The sequence below is a fragment of the Anomalospiza imberbis genome, chromosome 4 (assembly GCF_031753505.1).
Source record: "Anomalospiza imberbis isolate Cuckoo-Finch-1a 21T00152 chromosome 4, ASM3175350v1, whole genome shotgun sequence".
In the NCBI taxonomy this organism is placed as follows: Eukaryota; Metazoa; Chordata; class Aves; order Passeriformes; family Viduidae; genus Anomalospiza; species Anomalospiza imberbis.
Window position 1 is genome coordinate 17915089 of NC_089684.1, and position 19797 is coordinate 17934885.

Consider the following 19797-nt stretch of genomic DNA (forward strand, 5'->3'; position numbering starts at 1 on the left):
AAACATTTCTCTTGAATTGTTTTAATATATCCATGGTTGGTGCAGAAACTTCAAATTTGGCAGGTGTCTGTGCTGGGTTCAGAGATGTACCTTTAGCTGCCCCAATGGAAGTCCACCTCAGTTTGAGTGACTGTAAGTTTCTGAAAATACTCATTTACAAAATCTCCAAAGAACTTATTATCAGGTTATGGCCAAAAGGTGTATGCTTTATTGCTGCTGGAAGTATTTGTTCTCGTCTACTTCCTGAAGGTACCAGCTATGCTCCACAATATGCTAGCAGGTATCAGAATGGTGGGAAATTGAGGAAACAATGCAAATACACACTAGCAAGCTTGACCATGAGTTGTTAAAGAGCTGTTCACATGATGCAGTCATTCAGAGTAAGTAGGGTGAATAGAGTTAAGTAGTTGTTAGTGAACTCCTTTGACCACTTAACAAGGTGACAAAGCGGTTAACAATGATTTTTTTTTAAAAATTGCTGCTGTCAGAGGCATATTAATTTCAAATAAAGGAAGTAATTAACATGAAGCAATTAGTATGCTGTAGTATGTGCTTTGTAAACTCAAACTGGGTTTTAGTTGCATTTACTTTGCATTTCTTTCCTGATAACAGCTAGGATCTTTGCTCTTGGAAAAACAAGCTGTGTAAATTATATTTCTGATTTCCTGATTCCTCCAAATAAAAACACCAAATGTTGCAAATGACAGTTGGTCAGTCACAGCATTTAGAAACACTTCTCCAAGACTGCTGCTTCTTGTTACACCTCTGCCCTGGAAAACGTGTAATCTGCTGTTGGGAAACTACATGGTTAAAAGTTTGTCTGTAGCTTTGCTTGAATTGAACCGAACTCAAACTTAGTGAAGTGCATATAGGAATGGGGGGAGGTAGGAAAACTCCAGAAATATCTTAAGGCTGAGAGTCAGATGAGAACATACTCAGAAATGTCAGAATTGAAGTTGCACAGGTCACCTGGGTCCAGGTCTTGGTATTTTTTTCTGTCCTATTCAGTAATTGGGGCTCCTTATATGCTGATAGCTCCAGATCTTAATTAAGGTAGAAGGACTTGTGTCTAGAGTATAACTCAGTTGGTGAATTGTAAGTTGTAGGATTTTAACTTTGATTTAAGATATAGCAGAAGTAGGAGCTACAGTGGAAAGCATCACCTCCTTTTTAAAGTAGCTAGACTTTATAAATATGCTATTGACAAAGGCTATTGCAATATAGAGGCTCCTGGTTTTGTGTCAGGCATTTTGTTTACAAATGCTGGTTTCAGCATTTGGAAGCATTAGATTCTTCCCAATCCTTGCTCCAGGAGGTTTATTAAACTGTATTAGGATGGGCAGGGAGGGGCAGCTAAATATTGCTAGGCTTCTCACACTGATATGCTGAGTGCAAGTATACTGTGGGGGAGTGTGGGATAAAGGTTAAGTTTCTAAGTGTTGAGAGACAACTTTGAAACAGTCCCTTAGCATATTCTGCTGTTAGCCTTCTGGAATGTGTCAGAAAAGCTGGCTTTAAGCAGGGAATACCATCCCTCTCTATATACTGGTGAAGTCTAATTTTAGCCTCCTTTCCTAATAAAGTGCTTATTTCTCTACTTCCAGTTTTTATTACAGGGTGAGATTATATAAAATACTGAGAAGTTCTGTCTTTTGTTGCTGCTTTGCATGAAAATTGAAAATGTTAGCTCTTTCATTGTGAAGACATGTTTTTTCTCATTAATATGCCTGGAAACAATTTTCTTTACTTTTTCCCTGATTCATGTTCCTTCACCATTTATCTTCCTTCTGTTTTCTCCTCTGCTATATTTGCCTTTTTTCCAAGTTAGATTTTAAAATACTGATATTGGGTGTTGCCAGGCATAACAGTCAGGTTCAGTTCCCTGGTTTGGAAACAGAAAACCTTAGAGGCCTTTACTATCTCTCCTGTCAACAGCTTATTAAATATAAGGTTTTTTGGGGTTTTTTTCAGCATAGGGTAACTCTGGTCTGGTTCAGTCCTGTGGACTTGGCACACGCACTAGCAGTTACTAGGTAAGAGTCTATAGTGTATTCTTTTGAAAACTTCCTGAAGCATCTATTTGGTGCCCTCCAGGACTGCTATGGCATATGCACAGAACTGCAGTAAGTCAGGATTATGATTACTTTGAAAGCCCTCTCTAGATGTAGAATTAAATGCTTATGTAGATAGGCCAGAGTTCAGAAGTATTGGAGACACCTTTGTTAGCCTGTCTTGTTACAACCCTCTGCTTAAACTCTTCTTGGTCATTGAACTAACCCCGACTTTTACATTAATTGTATGGATTGGCATTGCCTTTGGCAGAAATAAGGGGAGGTCTTTCTATGTGTGACCAAAGATACTTTCTCCTTAGAGGATTAGGTTTTTTCAGTCACTTTGCTTTTCATTCTGTTAATGCCAAATTTATTGTCCCTAATTCATTTGTTCCTGCCATGCTAGATTTAATGCTGTCTTTTGTTATTGAAGCAGTCAAAGCTTTTTTAACAAATTGAAGAATGGCATCAGTATGAATTTGCTGGCCTTTGTGTATTGCGTAAGTACGGCTGTATGCTGCATATTGCAGCGTGGCTGTTGCTCTCATTCCTTCGGTCTTTGCAGGTGTTTGCTAAGCAAATGGAGTATGAGGTGTGATGAATCTTGCTATTGTTCTGAAGGGTGAAGACTTTGAGGAATGTCACCAGGTCCTGAATATATTCACCTTACCATCTTGTTTGCGTGTATCATAGCTGTCAGGTGAATATGTTTTAAAAGCCCTGCTTCTCAGTACAGTCTTGGGAGAGAAAGACTGCCTTGAGCAGGGCCTTACTACTGGTGAAGATAGTTTGAAGAACTGTATCTGTAACAAGGCAGTATGTCAGTGGTCAGTGTTTTATAACTACAGTCCAGGGTGCCTTAAATGTTTGGAATAGATTTGGATGCAAAACCCCTACTTTTACTATTTCTTCTGTTTGTATATATGCTCATGGTATCCAGTGAGGTGTGCTACACACCAAGGAAATACTTATACACCTTAATTCACCTGGAGGATTCCTAATACCCCTCTTGATATTAAAGTAGTTCCTGTCTGTAACTCTTCTTTCTGTTGTCCCAGACCAGCTCTGTCTTTTTCCTATTTTCTTTCTGTTCCCTGACTGTCATCATCTCTAGAACAGCTTCTTTCTCTAAGTACCTATATACTTTGAGAAAGTCATGTGTGAAACAAGTCCTTATTTTTTCCCTTGTTTTCCTCCTCCTCTAGTGGTCTCCAGAGGGTTGAAGTATACCTCCCCTGGCTTGGCAATCAAGGAGAGAGGTTGGAGAGGTTTGAAATGAAACTGCCTGAATGAATTGAGTCTGTATCCCATAGAAGTTGAAAGCTAGCTTTTGCTAGCTTGTCAGAAGAGGAGAGGATTTGGTACTTGATGCAAATTCAGGAAGAGTCCAAATTTTCATAATTCAGTACTCAGAGTTGCTTATTCTTCCTATAGACTACTGAGTGCTTTAGAGAGACTGATAGCTCTATTTTTGTTATTGTGCTCCTCCACCACTATACAATGCATGTGTAAAACATTCAAGGAAGGAAGGCTGGCTGTGATAATGGCACCAGACAGAGCAATTGATTATGTGCTTGAGCTGAAGAGTAAGGCACTTATTTTTTTGTGGTGAAGAAACATGATAGCTTGTCTTTGTAGCTGCAGTTCACCAAAGTGCATTAGACATGAGACTGTCAAGGTCAGTAGGGCTGCTCACATGCATGCTTAAAGTTAAGCATACTTTAGAGTGTTCTAACTATATTATTTTGGGGACCTGGAATAGTAATTTTATCATCTAAGCTTCTCAGTAGTGGAAAAATATAAATACAAATTGAAAAATTCAGATTAAAAGGAAAAGAGCTGGATTTAGCTTGGAAGACTGAAGGTAAAGGGTGCAAGTAAATGTAGAATGAATTGATATTTAATTTGTTTAAATCATCTTGTTACTACTTTGGTGGCCTACAAGGTCAGAAATCTGACCTTGGTAGGTCACTGGTAGAGCAGAGTAAAAAAAAAAAAAAAAAAAATTTCCAAAAATGAAAAAGATGATGGCACTCAATATAAATATGCAAAAGATGCAATGACTAGTAAAGAATTGTGATGTACAAAAGGCTTCCTGCCCTCCTGCATGTTTGAAGAAAAATTGAATGAAGTAATGTTGTAGTTGGATATCCCTGGAGCAGATTTCCCTAACCTTACCTGGCCTGGTTGAGTTCCTTCCATAGGCACAGACAGTGTGGTTGTTGATGGCTCTGGATTACCTGCCTGTCCTTTGTCACATCATGACTTTATGGATTTGATTGTCTTCACAATTTTTTTTTTTTTACCTTGCTCTTGTAATTCAGTTTAATGGCAGCCTTGATATTGCCATGACTATTGTAGTGATCAGCCTTGCCAGAGCACTGCATGGACTGGCATTGAATTGAAGTTAGTGGGGATAAGTAATTCGAACCTCAGAGTAGTCTGCTCCCTACTTTTGAAGTCAGTGCTTTGTTGTTTTTTTGTTTTTTTTTTAATGATAACAGGATTTGTCTGCCATTCAGGTTCTTTGTTGTTCTTATAATACCTGTATTAATCCCCATCTGAACTAATTATTCCCCAGTTATCTGCATGGATAACGTGTCCTGTGTTTTCCTTTAAACCATTGCATTAAAGATTTGTTTGGGGTAATTTACCATTCTGATGCTATCACATACTGTGTCTGTCATCTTTCCTTGAGAATTGTTTTTGACCTGTACTTGCTCTTGAGGTTAAGCATGAGGATCTGCAGGTGCTTGAATTGATCTCCCCCCCTTAAAAGGAGGCACTGAACTAGCAATGTCACCACTGTCACCAGTCATGTAGCAATTTATGGCATTTTCTTTCCAGGTCTTCAATAAAAATGATGTACTGATTTCTTCAGTGTTCTTAGTGGATGCACAGATAGGCAGGTGCATGTTCAAGTCTCTTTTACTTTAGTGATGTTCTGGAGTTTCCATTTTTTCATTGTACTATTTTTCTTTAGTCTCCACATTCTGTATTGCCATCCTGATTAAAAACCGAGGCAAAGCTGGTGTGGAGAAAGCCAGTGCTGCCAAGCAGAGAAGGATGTTCTGTCTTTAGATAGTGTTCAAGGCAAGAATGAGTAAAACATTAAAACCACGTTTTTCATGCACAAAGGAGTATGTCTTTTCTATCCATAAATTGCAGCTGGTTGTCTGCAGCAATGAAATGTCTGTAGAGCTTCACAGATGAAGCATCTTCTAAGAGCAAAATGAAGATGGTGAGGTACCAGTCTAGAGTAAGTAAGTGAGCCAAGGGAAGCTGAAAAGCTGACTAGGGGTGATGGCTTCTGTTTAGGCAGAAGAGTAAAGTGTTATGTTCCAGAGAGAATATAATAATTTTCAGGGATTGGGAAAATATAGGCATGGAAATTTACTCTGCAAAGAGTACAGGCAGTGATTTGAGGCTTTTTAGAGAATGCAGGGAAGAGGACTCGTTATATAAATGTCTCAGTATATAAGGACATTTCAAATAATTTACAAACACAAAAAAGTTCTCAAAGTTATCTCCAGGAGACTGTTATTCATAGATAACGTTCTTTTTTTTGTCAAGTATCTATTCTTTTGAATAGAAGCTTCATTCTGAGTAGTACTGCATTGCACACTGCATTGAGATAAGAGGATTGACGCTATAACGTTTTCAAGCATTTATTTTGAAATGTTGTCTTCAGAACATATTTTAAATAGCTACCTGTACTGTAGGGTACAGACTTTGGAATGGCATGTTTCCTTTCTCTAGACCTGTATTTTCCTTTGGTCACCTAAAAAGTAAGCGCTTTACTCTTTTGAAGGCATTCTCTTGTGTTTTGAAATTAAACCTTCTGTATTGTCTGCTGTTTCAGTAGCATTTTCAGTTCATAACTTAATTTGATTATTTATTGGCTATAGAACATCATGGTCCGTATCCTTCTGTGCTCTGCAAATTTGTTTTTGCTTGCCTTTTAGGAATACAAGGTTGTACTTGTCTGTTTGATGTTTATTTTGTATAATGGCAAAAACATTTTGGCATAAATTCAGAATTCAGTTTGTTCTTTCAGTCCGGGCAGGCAAAGAGCTCTGTCCTTACACAAGTAGCAAACTCATGGCAACTTTCATCTGACTGCCACCTTCAACAAAGTCATTAGATCTTGCTGTGTGGATGTGTCTGGCACAGCCAACCCAGGTCATACAAGTGACTGATAAAGCTGCCAGCTGTTCTCAAGAATAAACCTAATAGACTTGATAGAGGAGCTTTTTCTTACCTGAAAATTCAAACTCCTGTAATGCATATCAGTACCTTTAAATACCTCTCAGATCCTCACATCTACCACTGTCAGCCCTAAAGTAGCAGCTTCTCATGACAAATGACTGATTCTGTAAAGAATTCCTTCATTTTCTGTATGCAGTCTGCTTTTACTTTCAGGAAGGTAACATGGGAGGGGGCATAAGTAACAAAACCTAAACATGCGATGTCATCAAATCCAGGGAAATTGGGCTATTAATCTCTAAAAAGCTTTTGAATAAATTCATGTAGTGAGCTGGACTCAATAAAATATGCACATTGCCTTTACAAGCTCTGTTCCTACAAGCAGTGGAAAAGAAGAGCAGAGCCTTAAGAATCTTCCTTCTGAATAGCTGAGAACTGAAAATCTATCTTTTTGATTAATAAAATCCAGCCTTTAGTAATATTTTTGTAAGTAATTTTGGATGATCATATTACTTCTGCTACTTCCTTATATTAATAATTACTGCTCTAAGAGACTTTACTTAGAGGATTAAGCACCATGGCTTCTGTAGCTAAATACTCTTTTGCAGTCACTGACTTGCCCAAAGTCATAAGGCAGGTTGGTGTGTGTTCTGCTCCTGCCTCATCTCCTGCTGTGGGCTTCCCTGGAGTGGTAGGCTCTCAGTACTCTGCTCAGGAGTGAGGCAGGGTGTAGGCTGCACTGGCACCTTGACTTCCATCCACTGTTAAACTGGGCAGTAAAGGGCTCACTTCAATGTATGGTCAGTCTGAGTTAACCTTCTTCAGGACAGACTTCCTGCTGTGGCCAGGCCTATTGTGGGAATGAATGCAGGGAGTCTACATTTCAGCTACCTTTGCCTGCAAGGTAAAGCTCGCATGTTAAAGGCAATTTTGTGCTGCAGTTGAACAGATAATCTGATGCTGACTGCTGCCAGTTTGCAGAACTATCCTGGTTGTCCATTTTGCTGTTGTAAACAAACTTAGTTTTTTGTTCTTGTTAAAATGTGTGTAAGGCAGACCTGTGTCTTCACAGGCATTATTTTCTCAGTAATATATTTTTTCATATGTGGCTCTGCTGGTTAGTCTCTTGTCATCTATTGCCCTGGAAGTGAAGGATTTATTCTATCTGGCAGAACAGACAAAAATAACCTTTACTTTGAAAGGAGATGTGTAGATTTTACTTACTTTCTAGCTGTGATAGCTAAAAATCTTTTGTGAGCAGCTTTCCAGTAGAGAAAGACAATTTCTTTCCTATAGGCACAGGAAAAAGGAATTGATTATAGAATTAGAGGAATGGAAGGAGTAAAACCCCAAACCACCATTGTATGTAAGTATAAGATTAAATATACTTGTCTAAGAATGGAGAGAATAACATTTCTGTGTCTGCATTGCTGATCTTCCCCACAAATCTAAAAGGTAAGTATTTTAAGTGATGCCTTTTCTAATGGTGCATTATCCTCTGGGAGCTAGATGAGAACTCTGATCAGTGTTCTAGAAATTTTTGGTCTAATTATCCAGTAAATCATCTTTCATGGATCTCTTTTCTCTTGAAATCATGTTGAGCTATGCAGGGAAACCCGTTCCTGCTCACTGGCAGGGCAAATGTAGCTTCATCTCCAGAATCTGCCTACTTTTGTTTGCCTGCACTTATGCAAGACAGTAAGTAAGTGTTTTTCTCCTGAGCAGCTAGCAGATCAGAAGGAAAATAATTTATGACTTGCGTGCATTGTGGCTTCTTGCTGTATGTGGCTGTAATTTCTATAGAGGATATTCTGTCTTTGCTGAGGCTGGGAGCAGCATCTTGGAGAAGGTAAGTAAAAGGGGAAGGAAAAAAGGAATATAGCTGTTTGTTGAGATCCTTCTTAACTGCTGGCTAGGAGTCCCCCTGCCCAAAATCTGAAAGTATCATACTTCCAAGTGTGGTTTGAGTTGCTGAAGGACACCACCGAGGGAAATTTTCTTGTGAAGTGCCATTTGTATGCTCAAGAGTTATATGGGCTTCTATATCCAAGTATAACCTTCTATTTGGACCAAAATGGTAACTGTAAAATCTGCCTGACAAAAACCAGAGGCAGACTGACATCTTAGACTGTTGGACTCCTGAGAGCCCACTGCCAAATGTCGGGGCTGCTGGTGTGACTGTTGAACAGAAAAAGAGAATCCTGATAATTTTTGTGCTCCCTCTTTGAATATTTCTATGCCTGTTCCTTTCCTTGTGTCCTTTATCTAAATCCAAAATCATTTTGATTGCAGTAAAGGATGGTATGGCTAGAACTGTTTTAATGGCACAGTGTGATCCAGCAAGAGCTGTCCTTTTTCTGGGCGTTTGTTCTTCCTCCCTGCAGTTTTTGTTGTGCTGCTCTCTGAAGACAGACCCAGTTCTCTTATAACTTGTCTTTGCTCTGCTAAAGGATACTCAGAGGATGGCAAAGAGTCAGCATCAGGAAGCAAGTTCTGTCAGTAATAATCTCACCATTTCCTGCATCAGTAACTGGCCTTTTCTAGAAAGGGATAAGCAGGAATACTAAACTGGCGTGGGGAAGGTACAGTATGATTTCTCCTTGATGGTATGTTCTCTCTGGGAGGAGTGGTAATACTGAGTTAGCTCCTGCTGAACTAACACACCTAGAGCACAGTAGAGAGAACCTGTGTCAACTCTTGCATGGTCTTTCCTTTTAGGTTAAATGGAGATTTAATATACTACTTTTTTGAAAGATAACATTGAACTGTACCTTAGAATAACTTTGAAATAAAGCCATTGGCAAAATAGGCTGGTTTAGGAACTGCTGGTAATTACATTACCTCATAAGAGGATCGCTTAAACACATTTTCCTTAGTATTTTTAAGATCATTAATGGTTGTGATGAATAAGGAATGTAGAAATACTTTTTGGCCAATTATATTTTGTATTATTTGAGATCCGCAGAGTCTTTAAATCTAGTGAGATTTCTGAAAGTGAGTGAGAAAGTATTTTTTCCTACTTCATGCAGAACACAATAATACTATCTTGTACTGCAGATTTATACAGAAACCTGCAGAGCTGTCATGCTGAGGATATGTGCAGTTTACATATTTCCTTTCTGTCCAGCAACAGAGGGAGTACCTGTTTTGGAAGATGCTTTATGCTTTTATGGATATACCTGTGACAGTAGAGTTCTTGCACTTAATTTTCCCGTAGCAGTAAAGTGTGCATGGTGTATTAACAGTTTACATTTGGGCAGGACTGATGACTGGTGTCCATGGTCACCTTGTATAGGGCATGTCTTGAAGAGGCAAACCTGTACTACATCTGATGAAACTTACTGGGCGTGAATGAAAGTTGAAGAAGGAATGTCCTCCTTATAATGACAGCAATCTGGTAAACTGAAGCTCTATAATTAATGAGCTACTATCTCTTGCCTTCTCTCTGACTTTTTTCCTGTGGGGCTATTTTGTTTCCAGTCTTTATAATGAACTATGTTGTCATTTAGGGCAATAAATTATTATTTTGAAGAAATTGTATGTGTAATCCTCTTACCTTTGAGGAGCAGCTAAGGAATTTGGGTTTGTATAGTTTGAAGAAGAGGGTGGTGAGTGATGCCATTACTGCTCTCTCAAGTTTCCTAAGAAGGGGAGGTGCACAGGAAGGTTCTGAGCTCTTCTCCCTGAGATCCATTGACAGGAAGCATGGGAGTGGTTCAAAGGGGTGCCAGGGGAGGTTTTTAGAGTGCATGTTAGCATTTTTTACTGAGAGGGTGGTCATACACTAGAACAGGCTTCTACAAGACATGGTCAATGCCCTGAGCCTGTCACTGCGTAGGAGGCATTTGGACAAAGCTGTTAACCACAGGCTTTAGCTTTTGGCCAGCCCTGAAGTGGTCAGGCGGTTGAACTACAAGATCACTGTAGGTCCTGTCAAACTGAAATAATTTCTGCCATTATGCATTTAACCAGTAAAGCATTGAAAATAATGAGGTTGATATAAGGGACTGAAAATGTTTATGGAACTTGAGTTGTGTGTAGTATTTAATTATTCTTTCATTGCTGGTAAATAAGGTAACCCTTCTCAGACCTCCAGGACATTGGCAGTAGATACTTCTATTGCTCTATTTTTGTCTTGTGGTATGTTATTCCAACAGGAATAGCAGAAAGTGCCTGAGTGTAAATAGAAAATTCTTTTTTCCCCAGCTGGTGTTTTAATAGTTATTTTTTAATGAGGATAGCAGTTTGCAGATTTAGATTTCAATAATTTTCTGTAAACTGCAGCTTTCTTTCATCTTGGAATATGCTTTTAGTCACATTAGGGCACAGAGCTGCTCTTTGCCTGAGAGAATATGTGGAGACCCTACCATGGCTCAGATCAGGAGAAGCTTGAGTTGAGCTATTGTGACTGAGCACTGCTTCTGCAAACATCTTCAGAAAAGGTGTTAAAAGATTACTTTTAAAAATGAGTCAAAACAAATGGAACCATTGTATTTAAGTAAATAATATCTATATCATAAAATCTGATGGGGAAGATAAGGAAAGGGAATAATGTTCCAAGTTAAGCAGCTGCTTTTTACTCTGGAATACCAGTACTAGTCTTTCATATCAATCCACATATCCTGTTTCCAGTAAGGGCATTGTCTCCTTTCTTCCCCTGACTTGTACCAAACTTTCCTTTATTTTCCAGCTGTCTTTTGACTCTTAGCTAGCAAATAAAAATCCATGAGGAGGGAAAAGTTGCCCACAACAGGAAGGCGCAAATGGGTTAATTTTGGGGAGTTTTGTTACTGTCTTTTTGTTGCCCAGTTATCCATGTTTTCGAAAATGTTTAAACTGAATTGCTGACAGATCAGTTTTGTGTTTTTTGCCATGACAAAATGGTTCATTATAACAAAATCTATTGCCTCTGTTTTGTTATTCTTTTTTTAAGGACTTACTTGCTGTATTTTGCTTAAGTGTTTCCTAAATATATGTTGGCTCTTTCATTGCTGTGTGTTTGACAGATTTGCCCCATTTCCTCCAGTTATAAAGGAGTTCCTCCCTTCTGCTCACTACTCTGGGGCCCAGCAGGCAAAGGAAATGTTTTGTATTTTTGTCTAGGAGCTAGAGGAGTGATTTAACTGGAGTTGAGTTCCTTCCAGGATGTGTGCTGCAGGGCAAGCATGGCAACACACGTGCATTTTTTGTGAGGTGGCAGCCTGTGTTTCCTCAAGTTTGTAGAGTAAGTTTAGGTACACAGGGCAGCTTCAGACTTACAGAGGAATGATTGTACTCTTCAGTTAAAAAAAAAAAAACCAAAACAAACTTTGGCACATATATGCATTTTTTGTCTCCTGTTCATTTTCTAGCAAACATTAAAAACCCCCACTTCTTTAAATCGGTACAATTTGTTACTATAAAATCTGTCATGTTTGCTGTAGCTAAGAGAATATAGATTTTTTGGTTAAAATAAATGCTTCAGTTTTAAATCTAGCTATGGATTTTCAGACACACTGTCCCCAGCTTGCTAGCATGTTTTATCTACAATGGGAAAATTGGAGAAACGGCAAAATTTAGTCTGCCTGTATTTACTCTAGAGTTCTTTTCAGAGAAAGATGAGGTGATGAAGCATAATTTTGGAGCTTGCCTTTATACAGTATGGCTTTCCTGAGAACTACATTTTATATTTTTCTTGCTCGTTTTCTTCCATGCTTTATGTAAGTTATTACAGATATTTCTGTGGTTTCTCTTTAGAGACTATTCTGGGGAATTGAGTGATTTACTTGTTTGTGGATATTGTTTGGAAAGGGAGGGTAAGGGAGCTGGCTTTTGAAAAAGATGCAGTAATATGAGAGCAGCTTGGCTATCTATCCACCTGTACTGTACTCGAGTCTTTGACAGAGAGAGTTTTAGTCCTTTGTCTTCCTCCAGAAAGTTTTCCTTGAAATCCTGGAGAGAAAATGTATATGCAGAGATGTTACAGAAATGAGAAAGTAATTCTGGCTGAAAAAGGGAGCAGTTTATTAGTTATTAATATTGAGCATGGCTAAAGTAGTGGGAATTAGGGTGGATGATTGTTTTTGCTGATAGCATGAATTAATATAAGAAATGAAGGGGAGAGCCATGGGAATGTTGTTTTTGCTATAGGCATGAAGAGGTGGATAATGGGGAAGGATCTGGAAAAAAGCCTGTCAGATTTCTTTTCCATATGTAATTTCACAAAAGATGTCATGAGTATTGAACTTTGATGACAAGATGAGCCTGAACCCCTTCAATTTTTTCATCACACCAGTGTGTTTTGAATTGCTGAAGGTTTGGGTTTTCTTCCCAGTCACTTGACATGATAGTCTGCAATCTTTTTAAGTTTTTCAATCTCAGTCTGAAAACATGACAGATGAGAGTGATGGTGTGTTCAAGACGAGTACAGCATTCTAAAATAGCATAGTTGTAGTGAAAATACTAATTTTTTCACACTAAGAATAAAAAATGGATGTGTGTGTGGTGTTTATATGAATAGCATGCACTAAAACTACTTGTGCAGGTCCACTAAAGAGAACAGATTCTAGAATATTTGTCAGATCTGTTATTTCAGAAGAAACTATATTGTAGCATGTGGTAGCATTGTTGAAAGTAAAATTTGTATGGATTTGTATGGATTATCACATAATGGGAAGTTGTAGGGTTTTTTTTGTTTTGGCTTAATTTTAGATTTTATCTAATGATTTAAGAGTTAAGACACTTAAAATCCTCTCACAAAGGGACTTTTTCCATCATTCTGCTACTATATAGGCAATCTGGTAGCATTGTTTTAACAAATAGACCAGCACCTCTGAAAAAAGGCATTCTGAGAAACAGAATTGATATGTGTCAAACGTGAACTTACTGGTGCTATAACTGCACATGCACTGAAGACCCATTTTGATACACCACCTAATCCTTCTTAGTGACCAAAACCCTGAAGTGCAATGTGTGTAATTTATGCCTCAATATGAAGACAGCATTTGGTAACTGTGGTATCTTGTATATGCTTATGTAATAGATGTGCTTTGAACTGATGGCTTAATAGACAAGAATCTCTTCTATCAGTTAGGATCCTTGCAGAGGTTTTGCCAATCCGTACTATATAAAACTGCAGATTTTTTGATGTAGTGCTTTCTGCCAGGCCTTAGAAGAGGCTTTTTTCCCATGAGCTGTAAATCAGGAATGCTCTGCATTTGAGCTCTGTCCACTTAACTGAAAGATGTTCCAGGTAGGATGCTGCTAGCTCAGTGGTTTGGTAGAGTTGTGGCCAAAACCAAATGATGTTTGCTTATTTCTTTAACTTCCACACCCCCTCTTAAAACATATCCCTGAAAGATGTCACTATTAGCTGAGTTATTTTCAGTTTTTGAATTTCAGTTGCAAATGCCTAATTTGAGCCCACATGCACAGTGCCTGACTCATCTCATAGAAGGGCAGAGTTAAGGCGCCAGACCTTTCCTCCTTAGTAACATTCCTCCTTGCTGGAACTTGTTCTTGAAGGCATTATCTTCTGAATTGCTTTTCTATCACTTGCATATGATAGTGTTGCTTTGGTGTTTTTCATCTGTGACAAGAGCTTAAAATTAGGGTCTTGCTGTGTTCTTGGTTGAGCCTATTCAGACAGCTTATAAAATCAGCCCATTTACTTGTGAGAGACTGCTGAGCAGAGAAGTGCAAGAGGCATAAAGAAATTAACCCAAAACAAGTGGGAAGTAAAGTATAATAAAATTATTAATAAAACCTGAAATTGTTATTTTTTGCTCCTCTTTATTCTCATGTGTTTCTTAGAGTATTTAGTTACAAATGCCTTTTCCCAAACAATATTATTTCAACATATCTTTGTTTTTTTGTTGACTCTTTTTTTTGGCAGTTATTCCCTCAACCTTGTGCTATTTGGATGGTTAAAAACCATCTTGCTCTGATTTAACTCCATATTTTAGTGTTACCTGATGGTTTACATATAATAAAAGTTAAATGAGGAAGAAGGAATTGATGAATATTTTAATGGTATTTTTGGACCCTTCCAAAGCAGCCATGTTGAAAATAAAATTTAAGTTTGCTAAAAAAATTTTAAAATGTACAAAACCCCCAAACCCAAAAAACTCATCCCCTCCCAATAAATCTAGCAGTCTGTCAGAGGCACAAAAAGCCTTGTGGTCTGATTATAACTTGAATATTTGTTTTAAATACTGAAATATTACTCCAAAGATCTCAGAGGATTAAAAAGGATGGTATATGTGGATGTGTATCATTGATCACTCATAAGTCTGTGCAGTCCTGGAGTATCAGGGAAAAGGTGTATTTAAAATTACTTCTATGGAGTTAATTTCTTTGCTAAACTCTGGATTGCTTTCTTTGTAGCAATGACAGCCCAATTGCAGAGTTTCCATTCCCCTCCCTCTTGTTGCAGCACCATCCTTGTTCAAGGTCTTCATTCTCAGGGACCTGTTTGGGTCCCTGGCCATGGACTGAGCTGGATGAAGTAACAAATCTGATGGAAAAACAAGTTCTCAGCCCTCCCAGATGCATCAGGAATCTGTTTTCCCAACAACCCCATGCATTCCTGTGCTCTTAGAGTATATGCTTGGAAAGGCACCAGAAACACTTCTAAATGAGGAAAAATGGGAGATTTTGATACCTGCTGTCTCTACTACTGTGGTGGAGAGCCCATGTCCTCTGGGTTGCTGGGTAATGGTGAATACTTGTTTGAAAAAGAAAAGAAAATAATCTGCTGGACTGTTCGCAAAGATCTTGTCAACCTTCTTGTAGGATGTATATTTTGAAGAATGGAAGTCCAGGTTTTCAGGGCAGGCAACCAATAACAAGTGTTAGGTCTGCACACAGTCAAAAGTCTAATGTAGATCTGCCATGTTTTCTAACGGAGCAAGATTTCTCCCCTGACTTCCAGTGCTGCTAGACCTGAGCTGCCAAGAGAGAGCAGGAAGTCCTGAGGAGATTACCTGAGATTACCATGAAACTTAAGGTGTTGAGCTCAGTGGGACCAAACACTGGCACAGATTGCCCAAAGAACTGGTGGAGTCTCCATCCTTGGAGAGATGTAAAAGCCACCTGGACACAGGCCTGAGTAGGGTGCTCTTAGGTGACCCTGCTTGAGCTGAAGGGTTAGATGAGAGACCTCCAGAGGTCTCTCAATCTCAAACATGCTGCGATACTTATGAATTTTCCCTCCCCAGCCTATGGCCGTGGTTGCACGTTCATAAGACTCATGATCTTTTGTCACATATCAGAAGCAGGGGACCATTGGCTGGTGTAAAAATTTTCACTGTGTTTAAGTATTCTGGGGATTTAAATTTATAATTGTGATTCCATATAATGTACAACTTCATATGGAAAAACCTCTTTAGTTTTTCAGTTTGGTTTGGAATCCATTTTGTTCCCATTATATGGTGCCATTGGATAATAATGGCTTGGTTTAATTTGTGATGTTATTTTCTTAGGAAATTGTCTTCACTGTGGAAAGCTGACGTGATATTATGGTGAAGCAAAACCTGCTTTGTCCAGCTTGACATTTTAGGTCTGGCTGTTTTCTGTATTTGCTGATGTGTATGAAGGGATAGGAAAGGAATTCACCTTGGTTTTGAGTGTAGACGCTTTGAAAAAATCACTGTTGATTTTTGCCATGCATTCAGATAGGTTTTTCAGTATTTTGTTGAAATTTCAAGACTTTTAGAAGAGAGTGAAATAGGGTTATTTGTCTGTAAAGATAGATTAATTGTGTTTTTTTTTTTTCCCAGCTTCCCACTACTGATCTGCTCAACCACCAGGTGCAAGCAGCCCTGATGTCTGATAGTTAATAAGCATTTGCTAATTTGCTAATCAGCTACTGCAGAATGCAGCTAGGGCCAGACACAGCAGTGACAGCATAGCAGCAGCTGATTAGGCGTCTTGGTGGTAACTGGTTTTCTCCTGGGAGGGGAACAGAAAGAGAGCTGGTTAGCTGCCTGATGGTAGCTGTGATCTGAGACACTGATTATCTGTGGTTAACAGCAGTGACTTTCTCATTACAGCATAAATGGAGCAGCAGTGGTGTGTGATCTGGAGCTGGGATCAAGTAGAGAACTTCATTTAAAGAATTCTGAGCAAGCTGTAGACAATGAACTTGATCAGATGCAGTGAATACCACTGAGTGGTTTCTGCTTCCCTATTACCTGTTGTCTGATGAGATAGAAACAGGGACACTGCTTTGCTATGATGCTCTCTGCTCCCCATTTCAAACCTTGTCTTTGCATTAAGAAATTCCCAGGCCAGCTGTCTCTGGGCTACCTGGCATGCTGATGCCCTTTTGCAAAACTATAAATTCTAACCCGCCCAGAGGAGCTCTTTAATAGATGTTATTAGCTTAGTTAAAGTCAGTTTGGCATTCTTTGAACAGAAGTAATATGTCTGTATTCCTGTACTTCTTCTTAGAACTTGAAATTCATCTCTGCCCATGCACGCATGGTTTGTTTCCAAATGCTTGCAAATGAATATTTGATGAGGTAGCTGTGGCCAGTTGCTGCAGGATGGCCTTTGATAAGCTGCGTAGCCAAGCGGCGTTAGCTGTGTTGGCAGAGCCCTCTGGTGGGAGCACAGTCTGTGCCAGCAGCAGTCAGTCCTGCGGCCAGTGCCGCCCATTTCTCCCAAATGCCATCAGCCAGACCCTTCTCGGCTCTGTGGTATCCCACCAGCTGCCTGCTCCAGTGGCCAAGGGGTTCCTCTTCATCCCACAGGGCCTGTGGAGCTCACTGGACCTTTTATTTTTTTTTTTAACAGACCTGATGGTGTGCTGTAAGTGCTTACATGATTTTAGGTTTTGATTTGCAAAATACAGTGGCTCTTTGAGAGTAATAACGTTAGCCAATTACAAGATAATATTTTCCTAATCCTAATCAGTGTAGAGCCATGATGAATTTCAAAAACTGCATGAATTCCAACCCTGTCTGTAAATACCTTTTTTTAAAAAGTACTGTTTAGTAAAACTAACTGATCTAATTGGGCATACGGGGGGACATTCCTAAATCAAGAGCCACAGCTTTCCTTTTTCACTGGACAGTAATAATGCTTCTGCTATTCAAAGTATTAGAGGAAACAGCTTTTGTATGATAAAATACTAACTTACTGAGCACAAAGGAAAAATGTTATTGCCCTTCTCTAACCTAGTATGTTCAAAAGCCTGGTTAGGACTACTAGATGCATTGCCAAACCAGAGTGTGCAAAGAGGTATTTTAATTTGGTTAGGTCTCTAAAGTGTTGATATAATACAGGCCAATAACTCTACTGCAGGAAATCCAGCTGTTTGAGATTGTTGCACAAACAATGCAGTAGTAATAAAGGATCTTTTTTTCTTCTTCACATGCTGGCCAGAGCTTTTCACTTACCATTGATTTGAAACACTCACAACTGTGCCCAGTATTTTATCTTCATTAAAATAAAAAAAGAGGAACATGTACCATGGCTTAGAAAAGGCTGTTGCCTGCGGTGGACAGGCCCCTCTTCTGATGAAGATGGAGAGTGGTAACAAGTCAAAGGCAGTCATATTTCCGTGTCATTTGCTTTGTCTCGTGATGAAGCTTTCCTTAACATAGACATAAATTCTTTCAAAACCTAGATTAATCTTCCTGGCCTATATTTGAACTAGTCACACCTTTGCTTTGAAGTTATTTGCTCCATTGCTGGGGTTCACAGAACAGCTCTCTTAGGAGGCCCATCATGTGAGTGGCATGATGGAACTTCTTGCTGCAGGTTGTTGTGAATTCCCAAAGCTGAATATAATTCAGAAAGTAATTAAACACATCTGTGAAAGGAAAAATCACCAGTATGATGAGATATATTGCTTTTAAAAATTCCCGATCTACATCCAAGGAAATAGGCAGGAAGTGCATGGCTGTGTGTACTCGCCCTCCTCCTTACCCTTGTGTGAAGGCAGGATGCTAAAATAAAGGGGACTCCTTGAGGAAAGGTCTGGTTTTGTTGTGGTTCCTGTCACCCTCTGCCATTATCTGGAGAAGCCATGGTGGGGGGAGGACCAAGCTCTTGGTGGTTGATGGGGACTCCAACCTTCCTCCTGCACCTTACGGCAGTTCTTTAAGGGATGCTTTCAGGTGAACCTTCCATCTTACCTGCCATCTGATCTGGCATTTTCCATGTCCCAGTGTCTTTCCTTACCTGTAATGAGAGTTTCACTGGAGACTTATTACAGTTACACATAGGAGGCAGCACAAAGTGGTTTTTTTCTTTTTTTGTGACTGCTTCTTCTTCTGTTTTTCTTATAGCATTGTGGTTAGAGGCTTTAATTCTCTGGCAGATGGTATAGAGTATGTTTTTCAAACCCTCTACCTTTTGGGTCTAGGATACACTCTGTTCTCTGACTGCATTAAGCTGCTAAAAAGCTATTTTTTCTAATTTCTGAATTGAAATTCCATTCCATTTGTATTGCACAATGTCATAATGATTCAGCTTTGTAGAATTCCTTCTTATTTCCATAGGTTATCTTGTCTCATGCTGTTTTAAAAATACTAACATGCAGTTTTAATGCTGTGCTGCAGCAACCCTTGTGAGTTGTCTATTTTAACTCGGGATTTCAAATATAAATGTTGTTTTAGCATTACTTGTGGTTATCTCTAATCTCAGAGTCTCGTAGCAAAATCTGTTGCAGAGTTCATCCTCTTTTGTCTGTGCCTTTTATTTCAAACATGTATTTTGTTGGAAAGTGGCTGATGATATAATACTTGATTTTTTTTTAATAATCCATGCTTTTCTAAAGAACTTAATGAAGTGTAATATTACCATTCAAGTAGGCAGGTGAGAGCCTTCGAGATCAGTAATTTGTACCTTTTCAAAAGCCGCACTGCCTTGCTTTGTCTTGGAATTTATTATGCTTCCCAAGTATAATGTGACATACTGAATAGGGCAGGGGGTGGGGACATTGTCTTCAGCTGACATGCTGTTATCAGCGGGACTGTGTTTCTGGACACAAGATTTCACAGTCATTGGTTGTCCGAAGAAAGCCTTTCCATCTGAGGATTGGACAAGAAGATGCGTCAATTTGCTGCCCGTCTCCAAGGTACTGGTGATGCTGCCTCCACAAGCTGGCTAACGTCACAGCTCCATCACCCAGCGGGGTGTGGGCTTTTTTCTCCTCTTCTCTGTTTTAATTCTGTATTTGCTTCCTACTGCATTTCTTAATCTGTCTTCTGCCAAATGCTAACAGCATGATATTTTGCAATCATTTAGGTGAATACAAGAAGGACGAACTCCTGGAAGCTGCTAGGTGAGTGCTGCTTAGAATATAAAACATATTTTGGGGGTGGAAACAGGCGAGGAAAAGGGGTTTTTAAAATAGTACTGTTTTGTCATTGCCTTTCCATGAAATGCTGCAAGCAAACCACTTAATTAGCATAAATCTCTTCAGACTTTAGTCTGGTACAAATATAAAAGCCTGTTTATGTAATTGAAATCCCCCACTATGGTGGTTATAAGGTTAATATTGAGTTTTTGCTTTAAGCTGCTTAAATCCTCTTTATTGTTTTGTGACTGT

At 39.0% G+C, this 19797-nt stretch overlaps 1 protein-coding gene across 2 annotated transcripts in view; it reads left to right on the forward strand.

Annotated features, from left to right (window-relative positions):
• Nucleotides 1–19797, forward strand: part of TNKS (tankyrase) — a 127942-nt gene that overhangs the window by 46101 nt on the left and 62044 nt on the right. For both annotated transcript variants that reach the window (XM_068187316.1, XM_068187317.1), the window contains exon 4: nucleotides 19494–19530. In XM_068187316.1, coding sequence (XP_068043417.1) covers nucleotides 19494–19530 — 37 coding nt within the window. The remainder of the gene's footprint in view (nucleotides 1–19493; nucleotides 19531–19797) is intronic.